Source organism: Mustelus asterias, chromosome 13, assembly GCF_964213995.1.
Source record: "Mustelus asterias chromosome 13, sMusAst1.hap1.1, whole genome shotgun sequence".
NCBI classification, from domain to species: domain Eukaryota; kingdom Metazoa; phylum Chordata; class Chondrichthyes; order Carcharhiniformes; family Triakidae; genus Mustelus; species Mustelus asterias.
In genome coordinates, this window is record NC_135813.1 from 28029219 (window position 1) to 28056134 (window position 26916).

General features: G+C 45.2%; 1 protein-coding gene and 1 long non-coding RNA gene across 2 annotated transcripts in view; one reads left to right on the top strand and one right to left on the bottom strand.

Annotated features, from left to right (window-relative positions):
- The first annotated feature begins 5121 nt into the window (after window positions 1–5121).
- On the top strand, window positions 5122–13306 carry LOC144502536 (uncharacterized). Its single transcript, XR_013499350.1, has 4 exons — window positions 5122–5206; window positions 6087–6222; window positions 7686–7788; window positions 11538–13306. It is a non-coding gene; the product is annotated as an uncharacterized LOC144502536 (long non-coding RNA).
- A 4327-nt stretch (window positions 13307–17633) lies between these two features.
- The window catches only part of LOC144503093 (transmembrane protein 268-like), a 29927-nt gene continuing 20644 nt past the window's right edge, over window positions 17634–26916 (bottom strand). Inside the window, exons 7-8 of the mRNA XM_078227594.1 lie at window positions 25531–25722; window positions 17634–17962 (exon numbers count right to left, since the gene is read on the bottom strand). Of these exons, the coding sequence (XP_078083720.1) occupies window positions 17798–17962; window positions 25531–25722 (357 nt within the window). The 3' untranslated portion in view covers window positions 17634–17797. The remainder of the gene's footprint in view (window positions 17963–25530; window positions 25723–26916) is intronic.

Below are 26916 nucleotides of genomic sequence, written 5' to 3' on the forward strand. Positions count from 1 at the left end.
ATAAAGTCACGTCCAAGTTGCACCCCATTGTAGCAAGCCCTTCGACAATCCTGAATGGACTGTCCCAGGAGCACAAAATATTCACAGTATTGGACATAGCCAACGGATTCTGGTCCCTACCCTTGGATCCCGAATCCAAAGACAAATTTGCCTTTACAGTAGGAGACAAACAGTACACTTGGACTCGTTTACCACAGGGATTCCACAACAGCCCCGCTATATTCCATCGAGTAATGAGTGACATCCTGAACAGGGTAGAACTGCCAGAAGGGGCTAGCCTACAGTATGTAGACGATATCCTAATAGCTTAATATCCTAATGGCGGCACGGTAGCACAGTGGTTAGCACTGCTGCTTCACAGCTCCAGGGTCTCAGGTTCGATTCCCGGCTCGGGTCACTGTCTGTGTGGAGTTTGCACATTCTCCTCGTGTCTGCGTGGGTTTCCTCCGGGTGCTCCGGTTTCCTCCCACAGTCCAAAGATGTGCGGGTTAGGTTGAGTGGCCAGGTTAAAAAAAAAAAATTGCCCCTTAGAGTCCTGGGATGCGTAGGTTAGAGGGATTAGTGGGTAAAATATGTGGGGGTAGGGCCTGGGTGGGATTGTGGTCGGTGCAGACTCGATGGGCCGAATGGCCTCCTTCTGCACTGTAGGGTTTCTATGATTTCTATGAGCTTCAGAGTCCAAGTCAGGACATCAAGAAGCCTTATATTTAGTACTGAATGAATTAAAAACCACAGGGTTAAAGGTGAGCCCCAAAAAGTCACAAATCGGGAAAACACAGGTCCTATACCTAGGACACCTTATATCCCAAGGACTTAAAGAAATGCCAACGGACCGAAAGAAGGCGGTACAACAAATGCCGCGACCCGTCACCATAAGGGGGGACAGAAAGGTACTCGGATTATTTAACGACAGCCGGAGTTTCATCCCAGGGTTCGCAAAATTGGCAGAACCTATACGAAGACTCGTCAAAGGGGGAAAACCAGCTTTAGATCCCGTAGCATGGGGACCTGAGCAGGAAGAGGCTTACCACAAATTAAAAATAGAACTGATTTCAGCCCCTGGATTAGGATTACCGGATTCTAGTAAGGACTTTCACATCCATTGTAGCAATGAGGGAGGGTTCTATTCCGCAGTGGTAACACAGGACCATGGCGATAAAAGGAGACCCATAGGGTATTATTCAACCACAGAAGGGCTGGTAGTCACCGGACTGCCAAGGTGCGTAGCCGCCTTGGATTGCGCCGCATGGGCTGTAAAGGTTAGCGAGCCAGTAATCATAACAGGGAATATAATCCTTCACACCAAACACACCTTGGTGGAAATGTTGAACACGGGAAAACTAAGGTCAGTCTCAAACATGAGAAGGGCTAAGTGGGAAGCTGTCCTCCTACCTCCAAGCAAGTCCGTAATAATAATAAGGGATACAGGGAATAACCCAGCAGAAGGGATGTTAGACACAGGAGAGCCACACAACTGTGGGGATATAGATATGGACGTAGAAGAGGGTAGGATAAAGGATATACCTTTAGTAACAGCTGAGGAGACCCTTTTTGTAGATGGTTCACGTAAATAGGAGCAGCCCGGACAGGGTGGGCAGTAGTAAATGATAAGTTAGAGACAGTACAGTCAGGAAGGATTGACGGAGGTCTATCTGCGCAAGTGGCAGAACTAGTGGCACTCACACAGGCACTAGAGTTATCTGAAGGTAAAACGGTAAACATATATACAGATAGTCGCTACGCGTTTGGAGTCATACATGACTATATGACAGCATGGGGTAGAAGAGGGTTCATAACCACGGGAGGAACTCCTATCAAACACCAACAAAGAATTGAGGCATTGTTGAGAGCTAGCGAGAAACCTCGAGAAACCGCAGTAATCAAAATTAAAGCGCACCAGAAAGAACCAGGAAGAGATAACCCGGACTGGTTAAATTTCAAAGGGAACCAAGCCACAGATAAAGCAGCACAGTTAGCCTTAGGACAGGAGACAATTGGCGAGCTGCCAATAGCAGCAATAGAACAGACAGGAGACGAAATAGATATTCGGGACTTACATGAGGATACCTCGAAAGAGGAAAAGGAAAATTGGGAAGCACAGGGAGCAGTCAAAGGGACTGATAATGTTTGGAGACGGGTAGATAAGGTCATAGCACCAGAATGCATACAAAACACCCTATTGGAACTACACCATGGACTCTCACATGCGGGTAGAGAGGCCATGATAACTAGTATAGGGAAGGAATGGTGGTGGAAAGGAATAGGGAGAGACATAGCCCGACATTGTCACCGATGCGTGATGTGCGCGCAACACAACCCTGGTTGGCGCATAAAAATTAAGATGGGACACCAGCCGAGACCAAAGGGACCCTGGGAACATCTGCAAATAGATTTCACAGGGCTACTACCACAATCCCATGGCAAAACTTATTGTCTGGTTATTATAGACCAGTTCACCAGGTGGGTAGAAGTGTTCCCTACTACAAATTGTACTGCTACCACGGTGGCTAGAATATTGGCAGAAGAGGTAATCCCTAGATGGGAAATACCCCTACAAATCGATTTGGACCAAGGGATGCACTTCACTGGAAAGGTGGTAAAAACAAGATGCCAATTGATGGGGATAAAACAAAAATTCCACATCCCTTACCACCCAGAGTTCTGGAATGGTGGAACGTATGAATAGAACACTTAAGAATGCACTAGCTAAAGCCATACAAACATCGGGAAAAATGTGGACAGAGGTATTGCCCACTATACTAATGAGACTAAGAGCTACCACAAACCGAACAACCGGATTAACCCCTTATGAACTAATGACAGGAAGGGCGATGCAATTACCAGAAAGCATCATAACAGGTGTAGGTCCACTAAAAGATAAAATCTGGAGATATGTTTTGGAACTAAGCACCCAACTAAAAGGGATGCACAAATTGGTAAAAGACAATCAGGAAAAAAGAGACCCAGAGAGAGAGCTTGAAATGCTCCCTGACGTCTCAACAGCGGGAAGTCACGTCCTAGTAAAAACATTACCTGACAAACCAGGGTTTGCACCGAAATGGAATGGGCCATATGAAGTTATAATTAGTGGAGACACCTGTGCCTGTATAGACATAAGAGGGAAAGGTATATGGAAACATTGGACCCAGCTGAAATTACACAAAGAAATGAGTAACTGAATTGATGAATTAACCGAATTGCTTTCCTCAACACAGGCAAAGACTGCAAGCAAGAACAACTGGCGCGTGCGGGTTGATAGAATAAACTTTGTAAAGTGTATAAATCATAGTATTAGAATTGATATTTGCTTGTTGCAGATATGTATGCAATCGCGTATGTAACTGTACTACTTTGCGTTGTCACGGCTGTAAATTTGACTGGATTGGAAGATAATCTATTTTACAAAGTTCACATACATTTTCACGGGAATCGAACTGTATGTTACCTGTTAGCACAGTCGGTAGAAGCCCTATTTGTAGCCACCACTGGGTGGACCCCTCATGACTTATATACAGTAGATACATCAGATACACCCTGTAAGGGACAAATTGGCAAATATAAAAGAGGTATACAGGGGAGATGTGTGGAACTTGTAAATCCCACAGATCCTGTATGCAGGGGACTCCAACAGGTGGGAGGAAGAGCTTGTTCAGGTACTGCAAGCTATCCGCTTTGTTTTACGGGGCAAGGATGGGGATGTGCCAATGCCTTGGTCCCCAAGAAAGATTCCTGCGTGCAGTCGCAGTGTGTCCGTCAACATTGCCGGGTTAATAAGGGACAGTTTACTAGCACTTGTGGTGAACAGAAATGTCTAAATATAACCGCGGGAAGACAGCTCATTTGTGGACAATGCAACGGGACTCACGTAAGCTCAGCCAAATGGACATACCCATTTGATACTTACCAGGTGGTGGGATCAAACGGTGAGTCAACTAAATTGAGCAATTGGCGATATAAACAAACTCACAATCGGGACACTAAATGTTACTGGGCTAAGAAGGGATATGAGTTCCTCTTCAATGGTAAAATTCCCACAACAGCCTCATGCACCAGTACCTCCAGTGTTTCTTCAGAGAACCTTGGACAATACTTGTCCTTTTGTGACACCTACTCTCTTGTACAAACAGCTCCCTGCAGCTGCTGTAGCCTGGAAGAATCTCGCCTTTAAATGGTACAGACTGGATTCAAGTAGGACAGGCAAGCTTTAAATGGTACCAGTCTCACGCTAAAGTGAGCCCCCTGCAGGGGTATACAGCACATTAACACCGGGGTGCAGGCCACTATCACTTTAATAATCAGGCAGCTACATAACTCGCACACATATTTTCGGATGTTATTATTGCACAGTGGTTAGCACTGCTGCCTCGCAGTGCCAGGGACTCAGGTTCATTCCAGCCTCGGGTGGCTGTCTGTGTGTAGTTTGCACATCCTCCCCGTGTCTGCACGGGTTTCCTCCGGGTGCTCTGCTTTCCTCCTACACTCCAAAGATGTGCGGGTTAGCTGGATTGGCTATGCTAATTGCCCCTTAGTGTCAGGGGCGAGCAGGATAAATACATGGGGTTACAGGGGTAGGGCCTGGGTGAGATTGTTGTCAGTGCAGACTCGATGGGCCGAATGGCCTCCTTCTGCACTGAAGGGATTCTATGATTTCTATGAAATATCCCACCACCTGCAGCTTCCACCCCTGCTTAATGTCCATGTCATGTTTTATCGTACTCTTTAAGAACAGTAGCTAGCTACAAAACGAGATTGTCACTTATTACTTATCAAAAAAACATACAATTTCATTGTTGAGTTCACAGTGGAAACAGCCAGGGAATGTTCTATGATTCTGTGTGAAGCTGCTTGAGCAGTGTTTGAGTAAATGCTGTGGAGGAAGCCAACAGGGAGTGAATAAAGTTAAAGGCAAAATACTGTGGATGCTGGAGTCTGAAACAAAATGCTGGAGAAGCTCAGCAGGTTTGACTGTATCAGTGGAGAGTGAATAGAGCCAATGTTTCGAGTTTGGGATGACCTTTCGTCAGAGGCGGAGTGAATAAACCAGGTTGGTGAAGTTGTGAAATTCTGCCTTGTTTCAATTGGCTCATTCCTTTTTGTTCCCGTGTTACGTGGTTGCTGTGGTAACGAAAGGCGGAGTTACTGTCTAATACTAAAAACCTCCGAACACAAAGGTCCTCCAGGTGATTCTGGGTAGGTATGCGCAAGGGTAAGTTTCAGCTGCGGCTGTGTTGAGCTCAGCAGGTATCATGTTCTTGTTGCGTATTGCGGCTTGATGCATGTTAAGCAGATATTTATCAGGTTAAGTTCTGTTCTGGGAACATTGAGTGGTTACTGGGGCACAATTATTGATCTTGTAGTTTATAAAACTCTCAGATCGTGCATTCTGCAGTGTAGCAGTGTGGGCTGACTAATAGTCTTTCTGAAGTTTTGTCTCACAGTAACACGACACTTACATAGAAACCCTACAGTGCAGAAGGAGGCCATTCGGCCCATCGAGTCTGCACCGACCACAATCCCACCCAGGCCCTACCCCCACATATTTACCCGCTAATCCCTCTAACCTACGCATCTCAGGACTCTAAGGGGCAATTTTTAACCTGGCCAATCAACCTAACCTGCACATCTTTGGACTGTGGGAGGAAACCGGAGCACCCGGAGGAAACCCACGCAGACACAAGGAGAATGTGCAAACTCCACACAGACAGTGACCCGAGCCGGGAATCGAACCCGGGACCCTGGAGCTGTGAAGCAGCAGTGCTAACCACTGTGCTACCGTGCCGCACTTACTGCTACATTTCATTCCTGTCCTGTCTGGAGACAATACACATCTCTTTAACCTGTGCTTAATGCTCCCTCCATTCACATTGTCTGTATCTTTAAGACTTGATTATCTGTAAAGACTGCATTCCAATCATTATTCTGTAAATTGAGTTTGTGTCTCTGTGTGCCCTGTTTGAGAGCATTTCTCCACTCCACCTGACGAAGGGACAGCCTGTTCCGAAAACTAGTGGCATTTGCTACCAAGTAAACCTGCTGGACTTTAACCTGGTGTTGTTAAACTTCTTACTACATTTCATTCCCTGCAGGTACAATGCAATCTCATGCTCAGTAAGATTGGGTGAGCATTGCTGAGGACAAGTTAATTTACAAGTAGGAATAGCATCCACCAACTGTGAGTGGAAGAGGAATTAAGAAGCAACATGGTGTGAGTTCTTATTAACGGTAAGGCGCGAGGTTGTACCTTTGGGCTTTATTGTATGTAATCTGAGGCAGACAGAAAATATGTGTGTTTTACTCACTGCATGTAATTGTGACTGACTGTCCCAGATAAGTGCTGCGTCATTACAGTAAGCATTTCTAACTTCATCGGGTTGGGAAAGTAACCTGCAGTGTTGATAAGAGGATTTACGTGAATAATAACAATTATTTACCAGATTTCATTTACCAGATTTTGTATGGTTGATTTTTTGGGCCTTGGGTTCCATTCTAATACAATATACAATGTTACAATTTGGGTTAGCATTGATAACTGTCCTAAAATTTCCATGAAGAAAATCTGAAGAGTAAGTCAACCTAAATGAGTGGCTAAGGAATGTACTGAGTTACCTGCCCAGGCTTTTAGAAACATAGAATCCTTACCGGGTGGAATTAGGCAATTCAGCCCACCATGTCTGCACCAACTTTGCGAAAGAGTATCCCACCCAAGCCCACCCTCCATATCTCCGTAACCCCACACATTTACCATGGCTAATCCACCAAACCTACACATCTTTGGACACTAAGGGGCAATTCAGCATGGATAATCCACCTAACCTGCACATCTATTGACTGTGGGGGCAAACCAGAGCACCCGGAGGAAACCAATGCAGACACCGGGAGAACGTGCAAACTCCGCACAGACAGTCACCCAGGGCCAGAATCGAACCCGGGTCCCTGGCGCTGTGAGGCAGCAGTGCCAACCACTGTGCCACCGTGCCATTGCTCATGGGTGATATATGTCAGCTTGGACTTGATAGCCAAGGAGACTGATAGCCAAGTTCCACACACATGAGGACGGCCTCAACCGGGATCTTGGGTTATGCCACACTATCTGTAACCCCCACGACTTGCCTGGGCTTGCAAACTCTCACCAACTGTCCTGGCTGGAGACAATACACATCTCTTTAACCTGTGCTTAACCCTCTCTCCACTCACATTGTCTGTACCTTTAAGACTTGATTATCTGTAAAGACTCACATTCCAACCATTATTTTGTAAATTGAGTTTGTGTCTTTATATGCCCTGTTTGTGAACAGAACTCCCATTCACCTGATGAAGGGGCAGTGCTCTGCAAGCTTGTGGCTTGTGCTACCAAATAAACCTGTTGGACTTTAACCTGGTGTTGTGAGACTTCTTACAGTGCTTTCCTGTACTGTACCATTCTATGACAGTTTAATTGGATTTTTCCACTCAGTTCCAGTACTTGCCTGGTCAAGAAACAAGCTGGAGACTTGTGCTGTTGTGTATTTTATAATTTGCTTTCTGAGTTTGTTAAAACTGGTTTTACGCCTGAATGCTTTGTTATCAAAACTAATACCTTGCTGTAGGAGCTGATGTGCAAATCAGTACGAGTATCCCGAATGGGGAACAAATATTGCAAAGTAATATTTCACAATTCAACGCTGCCATTTTCTTCTCTTTCCAAGCCTGCAGTTATGTGGCTCGCAAGATCTCCTCTCTTTGTGGGAGGGAAGAGGGAATATCAAGTGGAGTCCATATCAAGTCCAGCCACAGTCAAACAGGCAAAGGGTACATGTACAGAGAATATATCTTATTATTCTTAATATACTGTAAAGCATCTTTGAACAGCTACCTTTCTAGTTTAATTGCAGAGAATCTCTTCATATAATTTGTGCCTTTGCTTTTTGATTTGATTTTGATTTGATTTATTCTTGTCACATGTATTAGTATACAGTGAAAAGTATTGTTTCTTGCACGCTATACAGAAAAAGCATACTGTTCATAAAGGAAGAAAGGAGAGAGTGCAGAATGTAGTGTCACAGTCATAGCTAAGGTGTAGAGAAAGATCAACTTAATGCGAGGTAGGTCCATTCAAAAGTCTGATGGCAGCAGGGAAAAACCTGTCCTTGAGTCGGTTGGTACGTGACCTCAGGTGTTTGTATCTTTTTCCCAATGGAAGAAGCGGAAAGAGAGTGGCCGGAATTATACCGGCCGATCTGCCACGGGAATTGGAGTTGGTGAGAGTTGGAGCATGGGATACATGTTGACCTCGGGCAGGATTTTACGATTTTGGGACGAGCGAGGTCGTAAAACCCCGCCCGGTATGTCCGGGGTGCACCAATATTCATTATTGCCAGGTTCCAATTTTTTTCATCTCACGCACTGTTGGAGGAAGACCAAGGCAATAATTCAGATGACAATTTAACTGCTGGAGCAATGCAAGTGTCAGCATGACTTTGCATTATTGGGTTCTCTAATATCAGGAAGAACCTGTTTGGTAAATTCTTAAACAAAATAGATGTGAAGCTTCTGGCAGTAACATGCCTACTTTGATCCAGGGCAGCATAGTAGGCAGTTGAATCATTATTTGGAGTGTCTTGAGGCATTCTGATATAGAACACTTGATAGCTGATGTTTACAGAATGCCTTCATCTCGACTGCAACAGTGACAGCCTCACAATGTTCAATTAATGTGGAGCAGTGTTTGATTAAAGAAGAAAGAAGCAGGCAAATCCAGCCAGCTTGTTTAAAAGTCAAATTCAATTGCCTTTAATCTCTGAGTAAAAGTGTATTGGAGTGCTGGTATCCACTGAAATTAATTACGCATCGGAAATACCCCTGAAGCTTTGCTAGAACTAAACATCACAGTTAACATCACTGAACAAAAACAATCTATTGAATTAGGATTGTCAAAAGTATGCTGAAACTAACATTAATGTTATTAGAGCAATTTCCAAAGAATCCTAAATTGGCGTCTCTACAATGTTTTTTGATTTGATTTATTATTGTCACATGTATTGATATGCAGTGAAAAGTATTGTTCCTTGTGTGCTATACAGACAAAGCATACCGTTCATAGAGTACATAGGGGGGAAGGAAAGGAGAAGGTGCAGAATATAGTGCTGCAGTCATAGATAGAGTGAAGAGAAAGATCAGCTTAATATAAGGTAGGCCTATTCAAAAGTATGAGGGCAGCAGGGAAGAAGCTGTTCTTGAGTCAGTTGGTACGTTGTCTCAGATGTTTGTATCTTTTTCCCAATGGAAGAAGCGTAAAGAGAGTGGCCAGAATTTTACTGGCCCGCCCGCCACGGGAATCAGAGTGAGTGAGGGTTGGAGCATGGGATACATGTTGACCTCGGGCAGGATTTTATGGTCTCGGGATGAGCGAGGTCATAAAACCCCGCCCGGTATGTCCGGGGTGCACCAATATTCATTATTGCCAGGTTCCAATTTTTTTCATCTCACGCACTGTTGGAGGAAGACCAAGGCAATAATTCAGATGACAATTTAACTGCTGGAGCAATGCAAGTGTCAGCATGACTTTGCATTATTGGGTTCTCTAATATCAGGAAGAACCTGTTTGGCAAATACTTAAACGAAATAGATGTGAAGCTTCTGACAGTAACATGCCTACTTTGATCCAGGGCAGCATAGTAGGCAGCTGAATCATTATTTGGAGTGTCTTGAGGCATTCTGATATAGAACACTTGATAGGTGATGTTTACAGAATGCCTTCATCTCGACTGCAACAGTGACATCCCCACAATGTTCAATTAATGTGGAGCAGTGTTTGATTAAGGAAGAAAGAAGCAGGCAAATCCAGCCAGCTTGTTTAAAAGTCAAATTCAATTGCCTTTAATCTCTGAGTAAAAGTGTATTGGAGTGCTGGTATCCACTGAAATTAATTACGCATCGGAAATACCCCTGAAGCTTTGCTGGAACTAAACATCACAGTTAACATCACTGAACAAAAGCAATCTATTGAATCAGGATTGTCAAAAGTATGCTGAAACTAACATTAATGTTATTAGAACAATTTCCAAAGAATCCTAAATGGCATCTCTACAATGTTTTTTTGATTTAAGTTGATTTATTATTGTCACATGTATTGGTATGCAGTGAAAAATATTGTTCCTTGTGTGCTATACAGACAAAGCATATCGTTCATAGGATACATACGGGACATCCCTATGGCACATGGGGATATTACAGTGCCACGGGGGCATCACAGTGGCACAGTGGTTAGCACTGCTGCCTCACAGCACCAGGGACCTGGGTTCAATTCCCGGCCTGGCTCACTGTCTGTATGGAGTTTACACGTTCTCTCCGTATCTGCGTGGGTTTCCTCCGGGTGCTCCGGTTTCCTCCCACAGTCTGAAAGACGCGCTAGTTAGGTGCAGTGACCCGAACAGGCTCCGGAGTGTGTCGACTAGGGGAATCTCACAGTAATTTCATTGCAGTGTTAATGTAAGCCTTACTTGTGACTAATAAATAAATAACCTTTAAAAGAAGGAAAGGAGAAGGTGCAGAACATAGTGTTGCAGTCGCAAATAGGGTGAAGAGAAAGATCAGCTTAATATATGGTAGGTCCATTCAAAAATATGAGGGCAGCAGGGAAGAAATTGTTCTTGAGTCAATTGATACGTGACCTCAGATGTTAGTATTTTTTTCCTGATGGAAAAAGGCGGAAGAGAGTATGTCCAGGATGCATGGGGTCCTTGATTATGGCGGCTGCTTTTCTGAGGCAGCGGGAAGTGTAGACAGAGCCAATGGATGGGATGCTGGTTTGTTTAAAGTTTATTTATTAATGGTTTAAATCAACACTGCATTGAAGTTATGGTGAAAATCCCCTAGTTGCCACACTCCGGCGCCTGTTCGGGTATACTGAGGGAGAATTTAGCACGGCCACTGCACCTAACCAGCACGTCTTTTGAACTGTGGAAAGAAACCAGAGCAGCCGGAAGAAACCCAAGCAGACATGGTGAGAACGTGCAAACTCCACACAGACAGTGACCCAAGTCGGGATTCGAACCCAGGTCCCTGGCGCTGTGAGGCAGCGATGATAAACCCTGTGCCACCGTGACTGTGCTACACTCACAAACCTTTGTAGTTTCTTACGACCTTGGTCAGATCAGGAGCCATGCCAAGCTGTGATATATCCGGAAAGGATGCTTTCTGTGGTGCATCTGTAAAAATGTACATAGATAGAAAGTAGACGCAGGAGTAAACCATTCAGCCCTTCGAGCCCACTCTTTCTAATACTTTAAAGTCAGCGAGACTATCATTTCAATTAGAGGTTAAAATTAACAGATTTTCCTTTCACATTTTTAAGACCCACAAGACATCTTGCAACTCCCCCCCCCCCCCCCCCCCCCCCCCCAAGCTTCGAATTACTCCTCGTCCAAGAAAGGAAAGCTGAAATTTGTCTAAGCGTCAAAAATGCATTAACAAATTTAGTGGTGCACGACTGATACTGTGGCAATTATTCACTTGAAATATGAACTGCTTACCTTACCTTTGTTCTCATTTCTGTTTAGATCTGAATCCAAACCAGTCAGAGATGCCCCCTCCTCGAACTCGAGCTGAATAGTGTCGCCCCCGAGGGTAAAGAATAGCTTCTGTAAAGGGGCCTCACCTTCAGCTGTGTGTTCTGGGAATGTACACCCATGAGAGAGAGACGTTGTTCTGGTGCAGTGATTGATGAAGACTTGTTCACAACCTCTCATTGCAGAAATGAACTTGTCTGAAAATATTTCACCTGTACCTTTAAAACAGCAGAATCTAGAAGCTTCCTGGTGATATTATGAATTTTCAGTCACCGCGACAACTTGCGAGTGTAACGTCCTTAGCCGAACACTTTTACTTTTTCAGCCTCATCACTGACAGCGCCTGTTCCAATGAAGTTTAGGCATCCATCCCTTCTGTTTCATTCAGTCACCATTTGTCCCCTGTGGACCTCTTTGGCTAAAGTAATGCTGGTGTTTGAAGTCAGAAACATGACTCCTTCAGAAACCATACCTGCTAAATCTATCCTTATGAAAGGTTAACTGGGCTCCTACAAACTTAGTTGCAGGACACCTTTCAACAAACATTTCTGTCACTAGTTTGACATTTTTTCTTCTATTGTACCATTCTGCTGTACCATTAAAATCAGTGCTTTATGTTGAAAACACGAATAACAGTCTGTGTTTCTGCTTTAAACACCAAAAAACATTCTGGTCCCCGCTCTGTGCAGCAATCTCTATCTTTATTTGATTAGATTCTTGTTCTGAACCAAAAATATATCTGCATCATCGCTAATTCAAAAAGCTAGAAATATTTAAAATACACGGGGCCCCTCTCAGGCCCCATGCCTGGCATTGCCCGGTGCCAGGTGACCCATGCCAGAGTGCCAGGCTGGCACTGCCAGAGTGCCAGGCAGGCAGTGCCAGCCTGGCACAGCCCAAGGGGCACCACCTGCCACCAACCTCCCGGGGGGGGCCTCAATGGTCTCTGCCCCCACTTGCAAGCCCATCATGCCTGGTCCCCGTTCCTGGGGACTAACTTTAATCTCGTTGGTGGGAATCTCCCCCAGTGAGGGCAGAAACTTTAGCGAGCCCGGATGATAAAAATTGGCCTGGGAAATTCGCGACTGGTATTGCCCGTATTTCCCAGCCCACTGCACTTCTTAAGCAGTGCAGCGGGCTGGGAAAATCTCACCTCACATTTCTATATCCCTTTCATATTTCTGGTGACCAAAACAAACATAATAAAATGACTCAATCTTGTGAATTCAGTAAAAAATGGGAATCAAATTATGGAGAATTTGCTATTCTTAAACTGATCCACCGACAGATTTTATTTTCAAAGTAAACCTTTAAAACAAGTTGAAATCTTCATATCTTAAACCAAATAGATTTGGCAAGGAGGTTGTATTAAGCTCAGTATGCCAATGCTAATTTACTGCTGTTGTCATCTTGCTTATGGAGTTCTGAACTGCAACAGATGCCGGAGGGATTAAACCTCCCCCACTGTCATGCTGAATACTACACACTAATGAATCCTTGCTTAAAACTGCCCAATATTGAACTCCACTCATTCGATCCAGACCGTTCTGCAAACTTGTTGTGCTGTTTTTCATTCAGTCGAACTTAAACATTTATCATCTCAATTTGTAATATGTTTCAGGACAATATTCTAAAGAAAATGTATTTTAACCTCTTAAATTTTAACTGTCTTTATAATTATAATTGTGATTCTCTGCCAATAAATATCTTTCCTGTCAAATTTTTCTGCATAAATACTCAATAAATATGGGAATAACTACTTATTGTCTTTTCATCTTTCGTCATGACAGTTTACACAAAATTCCCAACAGCAACAGGGGAGCGACAATTTATCCTGCATGAGATCAGAGCACTGATTGGTTAGCTAATGGACTCTGATTGGTGGAGGAGTTGCCATGGAGAATGCAGTAGGGAACAGTTAACTGCCCAGCTTTGTTCAAATTCAAACTGGGCAGGTCAACTCTTATTAGTCAAGGCATTGCCCTAGAGAATGAAACAGCGAATGGCTGTTCCCTAAGCTTTTGTTCAGTTGAAAAAGGTGCAATGTTTGAACCTGCTCTTCCTGTCTGCAAAGATTCGGGCCTGTATGTGAATATATTCGGCTTCTAGCATACTTAAGTGAACCATATTGCAAGCCCGACTGGCAATCTTAAATTGTTTTTTAGTGCAATTATTAGAACAATCAGGATTGTTCATTGGGTGTTGTGGAGTCATGAAATCACCTCCAATGTTGGCCACTATGTTTTGTGTTTTGTCATGTTGGGCACAGTCTGTACTTTGCTTGTTGTGAACAGCTGAAGAGACATGTTGTCGATATGATCCACCAGTTTTTGGGGTCGTACAGCCGATATACTTGTATCACACCAGCACTGAAATTCACATACCACGTTACTCACTTGTGTGACAAGCAGAACATCCTTTGGGCTTGACAGCAGCATCCTGTCAGTGGCAAATACCACTCATGTTGCTGCTGCATAGTAACAGCATGCAACGACTAGCTTCAGCTGTGGTTCAAACGTTTGAGACACCTTGCCCTTCAAAGGTAATCTGAGATAGGCTAGATACTTTTCAAAACCAAAAGTGGAATCTTTCAGCCCATTCATGAGTTGTGCAATATACAGCACAACATGATCTGATCAGGGTAACCATTATCCCACAGGATGCCTTTGATGTGCCCTATTTCAGCATCAAGTTTGCATGGTGAGCAAATGGCTGGGACCCTATTTACAAGATTGCCAATAAGGTCAATCTTATGACACATGGAACTGTTGGAATCCCAAAACTTATATTGACCAGTGTATGGAGACTTGCTATCTACTGCTCATCATCACTCACTGTATATCATGCAAACTCATGAATGGATCTAAGGCGACCACTTACAGTCTGAAAAAATGCTTAGTCTACCTCAGATTACCCTGGAAGGGTTAGGAGCCTCACAAATCTGAGCAACCCCTGAAACTAGCTCTTACATGCATTCAAAACAGGCAAAGTACAGACCGTACCAAACTAATCCGCGCTCAAAACTCAAAACATGGAACTGGAAAATTCCACCCTCACTGTGGCGGCTTTAATACAGGTGGGAGGTGAGGCAGGGGGGGAGGGAGTTACAATGCAGCAGGAACTCAAAAATCGGTTTTATGCTGGCAGGACCTTCCACTCTCTCCCGCCACGGTAGGTCACAATTCCCGCCAGAAGCCAGTGTGAAACTGATTTGCATCCAGCTAATTAAATGCACATCAATTCCTGACTGGAATCATCACTCTCACCCCTCCCACCCCCACCAGCGCCAGCGGGAAATCACGCCAGCCCAGGATACATATGGACCAATGTGGCATGTACGTGTTGGCACTTAGCTGAAGAAGGCCTGGGAAGCTTTCAGAGATGAGGAGAAGATGGGGGCCTCCAGAGGGTGGCCCCTCTGCAGCAGTGGGTGGGTGGAGTATCAACTATGTGGATCACCTCTGCATCCAGGAGGCACTCAACACAGCAAGTACTCCCAGGGTTGGATCTTTAACAACCATCATCTCCCAGGGTTGGATCAGCAAGCAGCAACCTCTTCCAAGGTTTGAGTTCTCAAGTTGCAGTTGGATGGTTGCGGGAGGTACTGGAATAGGGCAGGGATCTGCACCCTGGCAAACACCTTAGCCTCCCTGCACAATTCCTGTGGACATGGGATGTCCTTGGAAGACGGTGGGGGGTTGGGAGTGGGTGCGCACAGGCTCACGGACTGTGGCAAATAAACCACATCAGACATATTTAAGGTGCAAGTGAACTGTATTTGCAGAAGTGTGACATGCGTAGCAACCATTGTGCAGCTCCCTGTGAATTCAGAACGTCTTAATTTTCCTTTTCTTAACACTTCTCCGCAGCTGGGCTGGAGGCAGCCGCTGAGCAGTTGCCCCTGTTGCCTTGGATAACCTTGTTGTCCAGACAGAGACCGCAGGCTGGAGGATGCCAATTTACTTTGGCTGTGGGGTAGCCTCTGAGGTTATAGAGGACAAGGCTGAAGGGCTCACAGGCAAAGAGGATTAGGAAGGGCTGGAAACCTTCAGAGTTCTGGGTGGAGGAGGATCCAGGCGTGTCCGCCAGCTGCTATTCCACCCTTTGGGTGCCTGAGGGCCTCTGTCTGACTCATAGAATCCTACAGTGCAGAAAGAGGCCATTCGGCTCATCGAGTCTGCACCAACCACAGTCCCACCCAGGCCCTATCCACATATCCCTACATATTTACCCACTAACCCCTCTAACCTATGCATCCCGGGACACTAAGGGGCAATTTAGAATGGCCAATCAAGCTAGCCCGCACATCTTTGGACTGTGGGAGGAAACCGGAGCACCCGGAGGAAACCCACGCAGGCACAGGGAGAATGTGCAAACTCCACACAGACAGTGACCCGAGCCGGGATTCGAACCCAGGTCCCTGGAGCTGTGAAGCAGCAGTGCTAACCACTGTGCTACCGTGCCGCCCTCTCCTTGGGGGGAAGGAGCACCTTTGCTGCACTCTCTCTAGAGCAGGAACATCCTTCCTCAGATAAGCAGACCACAATATTCCAGGTGTGGTCTCACCAAGGCCCTGTGTAATTGCATCAAGACATCCCTCGCCTGTACGCGAATCCTCTCAACACAAAGGCTAATTTACCATTTGCCTTTTTTACTGTCTGCTGTACCTGCATGCTTACCTTCAGTAACTGATGTATGAAGGCACCCAGGTCTCGTTGCACATTCCCCTCTCCTAATTTATAGCCGTTCAGATGGTAATCTGCCTTCCTGTTTTTGCTACCAAAGTGGATAAACTCACACTTATCCAAATTATGCTGTATCTGCCATTCATTTCTCCACTCATTCAACTTGTCCAAATCGCACTGAAGGAGGAACATGTGCACACTTTGCATCTTTTTCAACTGAACAAAAGCTTAGGGATCAGCCATTCCCTGGTTCATTCCCCACAGCAGTCCCTTGACCAATCAGAATCAATCTGCCCAGTTCAAATTTGAACAAAGCTGGGCAGTTAACTGTTCCATCCTGCATTCTCCATGGCAACACCTCCACTGCTCAGAGTCTACTTGCCAACTAATCAGCACTCTCTTCGCATGCAGGATAAATTGTTGTTTCCCTTTTGCAGTTGGAAATTTCTTGTGAGCTGTCCTGATGAGTGCAAGATGAAAAGTTTTGACAGCATGTATTTTTTCCAACAATACTCAAGTTCTGTACGACCTAAAGGCTTGTGGTCTTGTTTTCTTCCTAATGAAATTCAAACAAAACCACACAAATATAGGTTGCAAACTTAAATGAGCTTATTTACATGGTATGGGATTGATTTCATGCAGCTTTTTGTAAAATTTATTTAATTTTTTTTACTTCTAAAGCAATAATATGGAAGAGAGGCATCTCGTCAGCTTGAGGCTGAATAATTTATTCAAATTAAATTTAAAAATTTAAATTTAATGAGCCCAGGGCACCATTCTCCAGGCTCACTTGCCTCTGTGGCCTCACTGGGTGAGGTTCTCGACAGCAAGAGTCACATATTATCCCCAGCAACGGGGACCGGACGTGATGGCCTCGCCGGTAGAACCAGAGGCCACTGAGGCCCCCTGGGGAATTCGGAGGCACGGAGGATTGCCCCTTGGGCAGTGCCAGCCTGGCACCATGGCACTGCCCACTGGGCATGGGCAGTGTCAAGGGGGCGGGGCCAGAGGGAGCAGAGCCACATTGGGGTGGCTGGTCGGTGGTGGTGGGGTACCGCTGCACACTCTGCATTAGGGATCAGTGGGGCAAGGAGGGGGGCCCGCTGCCACTCTGGATCAGGGATTGGTGGGGTTCGATTCCCGGCTTGGGTCACTGTCAGTGTGGAGCTTGCACATTCTTCCTGTGTCTGCGTGGGTTTCCTTCGGGTGCTCCCGTTTCCTTCAACAATCCAAAGATGTGCGGGTTAGGTGGATTGGCAATGCTAAATTGCCCCTTAGTGTCCCAAGATGTGTAGGTTAGATGGATTAGCCATTGGAAATGTGCAGATTCGATGGGCCAAATGGCCTCTTCTGCACTGTATTGATTCTATAATTAGCTTAAAATGAAATAAAGTACAAAGCAAAGCTTGAATAATTTTTAATGGCCACACTTTGCAGAAACCTAGATCTTTATTGACACCAATCTGTCCATTCAGTGTAAATGATACAAGAGCTAATCAGACTGACAATTTCATGCAATAACTTAAATTCTTAAAATGTTCATTTTAACGCACAGTGATTATATTCTTACGTGTTCCCGAGGTTCAGTATACTGTTCTGTATAAATTGACAGAGGCACGGAGCAGAGATCTGAGCAGCATGGTGAACTGTAGGTGATGAAGGGAGTTGGCCAGTTACTAAAAGCCTGACATAAACTCCACTGTAGGTGATCAGCAGCTGACGTGCCATTTCCTGAAAGGCAAGGTGAAAATAAACAGAATCAACAGTGAGGCCACATATCCTCCTGTGCCTTGGCAATCTCATCTGTTACGATCCCAGCTGATGTTACTACCGGACAAGTCAGATCCCAGGATGGAACACGGCTTGATCATGGACTCCATAGAATCCCTACAGGGCAGGAGGAGGCCATTCAACCCATTGAGTCTGCACCGATCACATTCCCGCCCAGGCCCTATCCTGTATCCCTACATATTTACCCTGCTAATCCCCCTGAAACTAAGGGCCAGTTTAGCATGGCCAATTAACCTAACCTGCACATTTTTGGACTGTGGGAGAAAACCGGAGCACCCGAAGGAAACCCACGCAGACTTGGGGAGAACGTGCAGACTCCACACAGACAGTGACCCGAGGCTGGAATTGAACCCGGGTCCTTGGTGCTGTGAGGCAGCTGTGCTAACCACTGTGCCACCATGTCGCCCAAAATGCCACCATGTCGCCTACTTACGTATAAAGAGTAATTGATAAATATCTTACAAATTTATTGTTTTGTTTTGAAACGTGGATAAACAGGGTTCCAGGACTGCCAATTAACTTTTGACAAATATAAACCATTTGTTAAACAAGAAAAGATCAATGATAATACACTATTCCCTCACCCCAGATACACCTTTACAGGGTTGTAACGATAACACGAGTTACAAACTTTATCTTATACTCTAATGTTCTCAGTAAATACACAGTCCATGTAAACCAATAGGTGAAATCTGGTCAGACACTTCACACTCTGAAACCACGGATGGAATTTTGCTGTATTTTTTTCCAAAGTATTAGGCTCTGACTGAAATCTGGTGTGTAGTTCTGCAGCTGTCTCGATCTTGAGCCTCTGAAAAAAAGCAGGCAGGGTTTTCACCATCAGCCTGGCGGAGCAGGGCCTGATCAAGGCTGGCCTCAGGAAAATCCGAGCGCCATCTTTAAAGGGCACCCCAATCAGCACTGAAGTTCATCTTTTCCTGCACCATCCCAACTCGGAGGCAACGGGCATTCTACCCCCACCTCCCACACATTCATCGGCAGCTCTCTCTTGCCCGACAGAGTAACCCCCTGGCAACCCCCCTCCCCCCACTGCCTGCACCACCCCCCACCTCGTGGCAGCAATATCCGCCCTCAATGGCCTTGGCACTTTCCCCACCACCACAAATAATGGGATCTCCTCATGTGGCAGCCCGCTCCAGCACTGCCCTGGCACTGCCCCTTGGCATAGGCTGGCACTGCCAGGCTGACACTGTGCCAACCTGTGCCAAAGGACAGTCATGATGTGGAGATGCCGGCGTTGGACTGGGGTAAACACAGTAAGAAGTCTAACAACACCAGGTTTAAGTCCAACAGGTTTATTTGGTAGCAAAAGCCACTAGCTTTCGGGACAAAGGACAGTGCCAGGCTCAGCATGATAATGGTGAGAATCACTAATGGTCTCCATTTGTGGAGACCTGGCACAATGGTCATGCAAAGGACTCAGAGGCCACTCAAGTCCTTGGGTTGGGACTATGGCTACGCGGTGCCCATCAGACAGTGCCCAGCAGGCACACTGGTGGTGCTCAGTAGGGGCCAACAGACAGACCGGCAATGTCAGTTGAGTACTGCCAGTGTGCCAGTTGTGTAGGTTAAGGGGATAAGCCATGGGGCTATGGATATGGGCCTGGGTAGAACATAGGACATAGAACATTACAGCGCAGTACAGGCCCTTCGGCCCTCGATGTTGCGCCGACCTGTGAAACCAATCTAAAGCCCATCTAACCTACACTATTCCAATATCATCCATATGTTTATCCAATGGCCATTTAAATGCCCTTAATGTTGGCGGGTCCACTACTGTTGCAGGCAGGGCATTCCACGTCCTTACTACTCTCTGAGTAAAGAACCTACCTCTGACATCTGTCCTATATCTATCACCCCTCAACTTAAAGCTATGTCCCCTCATGCTAGCCATCACCATCTGAGGAAAAAGGCTCTCACTGTCCACCCTATCTAATCCTCTGATCATCTTATATGCCTCTATTAAGTCACCTCTTTAACCTACTTCTCTCTAATGAAAACAGCCTCAAGTCCCTCAGCCTTTCCTCATAAGACCTTCCCACCATACAAGGCAACATCCTGGTAAATCTCTTCTGCACCCTTTCCAATGCTTCCACATCTTTCCTATAATGCGGCGACCAGAACTGTACGCAATACTCCAAGTGCAGCCGCACCTGAGTTTTGTACAGCTGCAATATGACCTCATGGCTCCGAAACTCAATCCCTCTACCAATAAAAGCTAACACACCATATGTCTTCTTAACAACCCTATCAACCTGGGTGCCAACTTTCAGGGATCTACGCACATGGACACCGAGATCTCTCTGCTCACCCACACTACCAAGTATCTTACCATTAGCCCAGTACTCTGTATTCCTGTTACTCCTTCCAAAGTGAATCATCTCACACTTTTCCGCACTAAACTCCATTTTCCACCTCACAGCCCAGCTCTGCAGCTTATCTATGTCCCTCTGTAACCTGCAACATCCTTCCACACTGTCCACAACTCCACCGACTTTAGTGTCATCCGCAAATTTATTAACCCATTCTTCTACGCCCTCATCCAGGTCATTTATAAAAATGACAAACAGCAGTGGCCCCAGAACAGATCCTTGCGGTACACCACTAGTAACTGAACTCCAGGATGAACATTTCCCATCAACCACCACCCTCTGTCTTCTTACAGCTAGCCAATTTCTGATCCAAACCGCTAAATCACCCTCAATCCCAAGCCTCCGTATCTTCTGCAATAGCTTACTGTGGGGAACCTTATCAAACGCTTTACTGAAATCCATATACACCACATCAACTGCTTTACCCTTATCCACCTCTTTGGTCACCTTCTCAAAGAGCTCAATAAGGTTTGTGAGGCACGACCTACCCTTCACAAAACCGTGTTGACTATCCCTAACCAAATTATTCCTTTCTAGATGATTATAAATCCTATCTCTTATAATCCTTTCCAAAACCTTTGCCCACATCAGAAGTAAGGCTCACTGGTCTATAATTACCAGGGTTGTCTCTACTCCCCTTCTTGAACAAGGGGACAACATTTGCTATCCTCCAGTCTTCTGGCATTATTCCTGTAGACAATGATGACATAAAGATCATAGCCAAAGGCTCTGCAATCTCCTCCCTAGCCTCCCAGAGAATCCTAGGATAAATCCCATCCGGCCCAGGGGACTTATCTATTTTCACAGTTTTCAGAATTGCTAACACCTCCTCCTTATGAACCTCAATCCCGTCTAGTCTAATAGCCTGTATCTCAGTATTCTCCTTGACAACATTGTCTTTTTCCTGAGTGAATACTGACGAAAAATATTCATTTAGCGCCTCTCCTATCTCTTCGGACTCCACGCACAACTTCCCACTACTGTCCTTGACTGGCTCTAATCTTACCCGAGTCATTCTTTTATTCCTGACATACCTATAGAAAGCTTTAGGGTTTTCCTTGATCCTACCTGCCAAAGACTTCTCATGTCCCCTCCTGGCTCTTCTTAGCTCTCTCTTTAGGCCCTTCCTGGCTAATTTGTAACTCTCAAGCGCCCTAACTGAGCCTTCACGTCTCATCTTTACTCGGGTGGATGGAGCTATTACAAGGGGGCATAACTATAGGGTTCGTGGTGGGAGATATATAAAGGATATCAGAGGTAGGTTCTTTACGCAGAGAGTGGTTGGGGTGTGGAATGGACTGCCTGCAGTGATAGTGGAGTCAGACACTTTAGGAACATTTAAGCGGTTATTGGATAGGCACATGGAGCACACCAGGATGATAGGGAGTGGGATAGCTTGATCTTGGTTTCAGATAAAGCTCGGCACAACATCGTGGGCCGAAGGGCCTGTTCTGTGCTGTACTGTTCTATGTTCTATGTTCTATCTTTACATAAGTCTCCTTCTTCCTCTTCACAAGAGATTCAACTTCTTTAGTAAACCATGGTTCCCTCGCTCAACCACTTCCTCCCTGCCTGACAGGTACATACTTATCAAGGACACGCAGTAGCTGTTCCTTGAAAAAGCTCCACATTTCAATTGTGCCCATCCCCTGCAGTTTCCTTCCACATCCTATGCATCCTAAATCACGCCTAATCTCATCATAATTTCCTTTCCCCCAGCTATAACTCTTAGTAATAACTCTGGGTAATATGCTCTGTCGGAGAGTTGGTGCAGATTCGAATGGCCTTCTTCTATAGATGGCACGGTGGCATAATGGTCAGCACTGCTGTCTCATGGCACCAGGGGCCTGGGTTGAATTCCAGCCTTGGGTCACTGTCCGTATGGAGTTTCCACGTTCTCCCCATGCCTGTGTGGGTTTCCTCTGGGTGCTCCGATCTCCTCCCATACTCCAAAGATGTGTAGGTTAGGTGGTTTGACCATGCATGGTCAAACCACCTAACCTACACATCTTAGTGTAGGTTAGGGGGATTAGTGGGGTAAACATGTGGGGTTACGGGGATAGAGCTTTGGAAGATTCTCTGTCAGGGAGTCGGTATAGGCTCGATGGGCCAAAAGGCCTCCTTCTGTACTGTAGGGATTCTATGATTCTATGATCCTGCGATGTGGATGTCAACATGTCCCTATGCTGCTACAATTAACATGAGGATCAGGGATCCTCTTAGTGTTGCAATTCCATTTTCCTGTAATCTTTTATATTTCACCTCTCCAAGATGTTGATGAAGTTGTATTTGCAACAGTGTTGTTGTCTGGGCCTGAAGACCTTCTTCCCCCTTCAACCTTTCAAGATAAGCATGACTCAATACGCACTTAATGCCAATTTGCCAAATAGCCAAACCAATCTCTCATTATTTACCCTGGTAAAACCTTCAGACTTCTAAAAACCTCTCCCCCCGCCATCTTTATTCCAGCCATAAAGTACCAACTTTTCAAGAGTTTGTAAATATCAGTTCACATTTTTGATGCTGTTCGAGTGTTACTTCACTGTTTCCATGGTTTTAACAACCTCCCTATAATGAGGTGTCCAGAAATAGATGGAAAAGTCCAACTGTGAGCGAACTTAGCAATGTCTTGTACAAATTCAAAATAATTTCATGCAAATACATTCAATCTTTCTAGCCTGGTAAGCTACAAAGGAATTCAGATTAGTGTGGAACATTGGCATCCACATAGCAGAAGACAGCAGGTTCCTTGCTAATTAGAAGTAGCCATCCCATTGCCTTGAGGTATTCCACATGAAAGAGTCTTGCATTCATTGACACTTCAGTAATAAGAGTCTGGAGAACATGCTCATCTCTGCTGGCACTCAATCTATGAGCAGTGGTTCGAAGGCAATTGTTATGCATTACATCTGGAACCTTGCTAAATTCCAGAGCAAGCTGGAGTTTCAAATATCACAAATTAACACCAACAGACATCAAATGCTCAGATTACCTTCCAATGAAGGTACGGGGCAACACGGTGGCACAGTGGTTAGCACTGCTCCCTCACAATGCCAGGGACCCGAGTTGAATTCCGGCCTTGCGTGACTGCCTGAGCGGGATTTTCTGGCAGCGCTCGCCTCTAAACCGGAAAATCCCGCCCTAGATCAACAGACCTTTGTATGGTTCGCCCACCGCCCTCCCCCCACCCCCCCCCCTCAACCATCCCCACCCCTCCCCACCGTTTGCTATGATTTCCCACGGCTGGCAGGACGGGAAAATTCCCCACTCCCCGTGTGGAGTTTGCACATTCTCCCCGTGTCTGCAGGGGTTTCCTCCGGGTGCTCCGGTTTCCTCCCACAGTCCAAAGGTGTGCAGGTTAGGTGGATCGGCCATGCTAAATTGCCCCTTCGTGTCAGGGGAACTGGTGGGGTAAATGCTTGGGGTTATGGGGATAGAGTCTGGGTGGGATTGTTGTCAGTGCAGTCTCGATGGGCCGAATGGCCTAATTCTGTACTTAGGGATTCTATGAAGGGGCTGAGAACAAAACCTTTTCAAACCACCAGATAGATGAAGTTCAACTGGGAAGAAATGAGCAAAATTGAAAAGCAGTAGAAAGCCTGAGCCTTTGTGGGTCTGTAAACTCCAAATGGGTCAGGATCAGAGTCTGGAATAACAAGAGCTCACATTTATATAGGAAGGAAATCATCCCAAAAAATAAGCATCCAGCACGGAAGGGGGCATATATCCTATTGTGCATCTGCCAGACCAGCCCACCACCGCCTCTACTTTCTCAGCAGACTAAGGAAATTTGACATGTCAGCTACGACTCTCACCAACCTTTACAGATGCGCCATAGAAAGCATTCTTTCTGGTTGTATCACAGTTTGGTATGGCTCCTGCTCTATCGAAGACCACAAGAAATGACAAAGGGTCGTGAACAAAGCCCAGTCCACCACTCAAACCAGCCTCCCACCCATTGGCACTACACATCCTGCTGCCTTGGGAAAGCAGCCAGCATAATCAAGGACCCCACGCACCCCGGACATACTGTCTTCCATCTTCTTCCGTCAGGAAAACATAGAACATAGAACATAGAACATTACAGCACAGAACAGGCCCTTCGGCCCACGATGTTGTGCCGACCTTCATCTGAAACCAAGATCAAGCTATCCCACTCCCTACCATCCTGGTGTGCTCCATGTGCCTATCCAATAACCGCTTAAATGTTCCTAAAGTGTCTGACTCCACTATCACTGCAGGCAGTCCATTCCACACCCCAACCACTCTCTGCGTGAAGAACCTACCTCTGATATCCTTCCTATATCTCCCACCATGAACCCTAAAAATATGCAAAGGTCTGAGAACACGTACCAACCAACTCAAGAACAGTTTCTTCCCTGCTGCCATCAGACCTTTGTATGGGCTTACCTCGCATTAAGTTGTTCTTTCTCTACACCTTAGCTATGACTGTAATACTACATCCTGCACTCTCTCCTTTCCTTCTCTATGAATGGTATGTTTTGTCTGTACAGCGTGCAAGAAACAATATTTTTCACTGTATGCTAATACATGTGACAATAATAAATCAAATAAAATCAGATCTTAGAAAGAACTATTGAATTAATTCCTCTCCCCTCCTCTCTCCTCTCTCCCCACTGCCCCCGCAATGTTTTCCTTTGAATTATTTATCCAATTGTTTTTTGAAAGTCATCACAAATCCTCCACCCTTTCAGGAAATTCATTTCAAAAGTCTGAGATCACGTACCAACCAGTTCAAGAACAGTTTCTTCCCTGCTGCCATCAGACTTTTGAATGGACCTACCTCGCATTCAGTTGATCTTTCTCTACACCGTAGCTATGACTGTGACACTATATTATGTACCCTTCCCTTTCCTTCTCCTCTACGTACTCTATGAATGGTATGCTCTGGCTCTACAGTGCGCAAGAAACAATACTTTTCGCCGCACCCCAATACATGTGACAACAATAAATCAAATCAAATTTCAGATCAGAATAACCTGCTGTGTGAAAATTACTCGGCACAAAGAGAATGTAAAATGCAAACAAAACTAAATTAAAAGATCCAGCATTTCTGTTTCACTTGCAATTGAAGGTAACAAACCATAAAATTACCTCAGAGGTACCTTGAGGGACGGAATGGGTCACTTCACTGAAGGTAATCTTACACTTGTGAATCTGGCTCTTGTTGGATAACAATGGCAGTTCCTCAGAGGTGACAGCTACCTGACTCTCAATGCCCTCATTCAGAGTCGCACTGTGTCCCAGTTTCATGTACGGATGGTTCAGCTGTTTTTGTAACTCTGACTGTAAATCAGACATAAATTTAGGTATTCGACAACTTGTGCAGCATAATCACACAGAGCGTGTTTTGCCACAACTAAACGTTATTTGCCTGCCAAGAAAATAGCACTGGAAAAATCAGCAATGTACAACCAACTTAAATCAGGTGATCTGACAAGAGGGCCTTTTTGAATAAAAGTTCAAAAGTTTATTTATTAGCATCACAAGTAGGCTTACATTAACACTGCAATGAAGTTACTGTGAAAATATTAATTGTTATTATTTTACTAATTTCTGAGACTAATGTTGTTTAATTATCTGTCATTGTTAACAAACACTGAGACCTGACATTGTTACCAGATCACAATTTAAACAAAGAATGGTGCTGACAAACTAAAAGTTTAAATTTAAATTGTATTTATTCGTGTCACAAGTAGCTTACATTAATACTGCAATGAAGTTACTGTGAAAATCCCCTAGCCGCCACACTCTGGCGCCTGTTCGGGTACACTGAGGGAGAATTTAGCACGGCCAATGCCCCTAACCAGCACGTCTTTTAGACTGTGGGAGGAAGCCAGAGCATCTGGAGGAAACCCACAAAGACATGGGGAAAACACGCAGACTCTGCACAGACAGTGACCCAAGCCGGGAATCAAACACAACTCCCTGGCGCTGAGGTAAGGAACATCTATGCCTCTGAAATAACTGTTCAGGTCTGTTATCCCATGTAAGATTCATTAATTTGAGGTTTTTTAATTGTTTTGTGGGATGTGGGTATCGCCAGCAAGGCCAGCATTTATTGTCCATCCGTGGTTTGCCTTTGAACTGAGTGGCTTACTAGGCTATTTCAGACAGCATCGCATATTACAATCAAAGGATTCTTAACAATGCCACCTTGCATTTGTATGTCACCTTTAATGCAGTAAAATGTGCCAAGGTATTTCACTAAAATATTTTAAACAAAATTTGATACCAAGCCACGTGAAGAGATATTAGGACAGATGACCAAAATGTTGGTCAGAGAGGGAGGTTTTAAAGACTGTCTAAGGGAACGGAGAGAAGTGGAAAGATTTGAGGGAATTCCAGAGCTGAGGGCCAAAAGGTCGAAGGCGTAGCTACCAATAATGGAGTGATTAGAATCGGGAATGAGCAAGAGTCCAGGATTAGAGGAGAGCGGAGATCTGGTATGGTTGGCTGGAGGAGAATGCAGAGATTGGG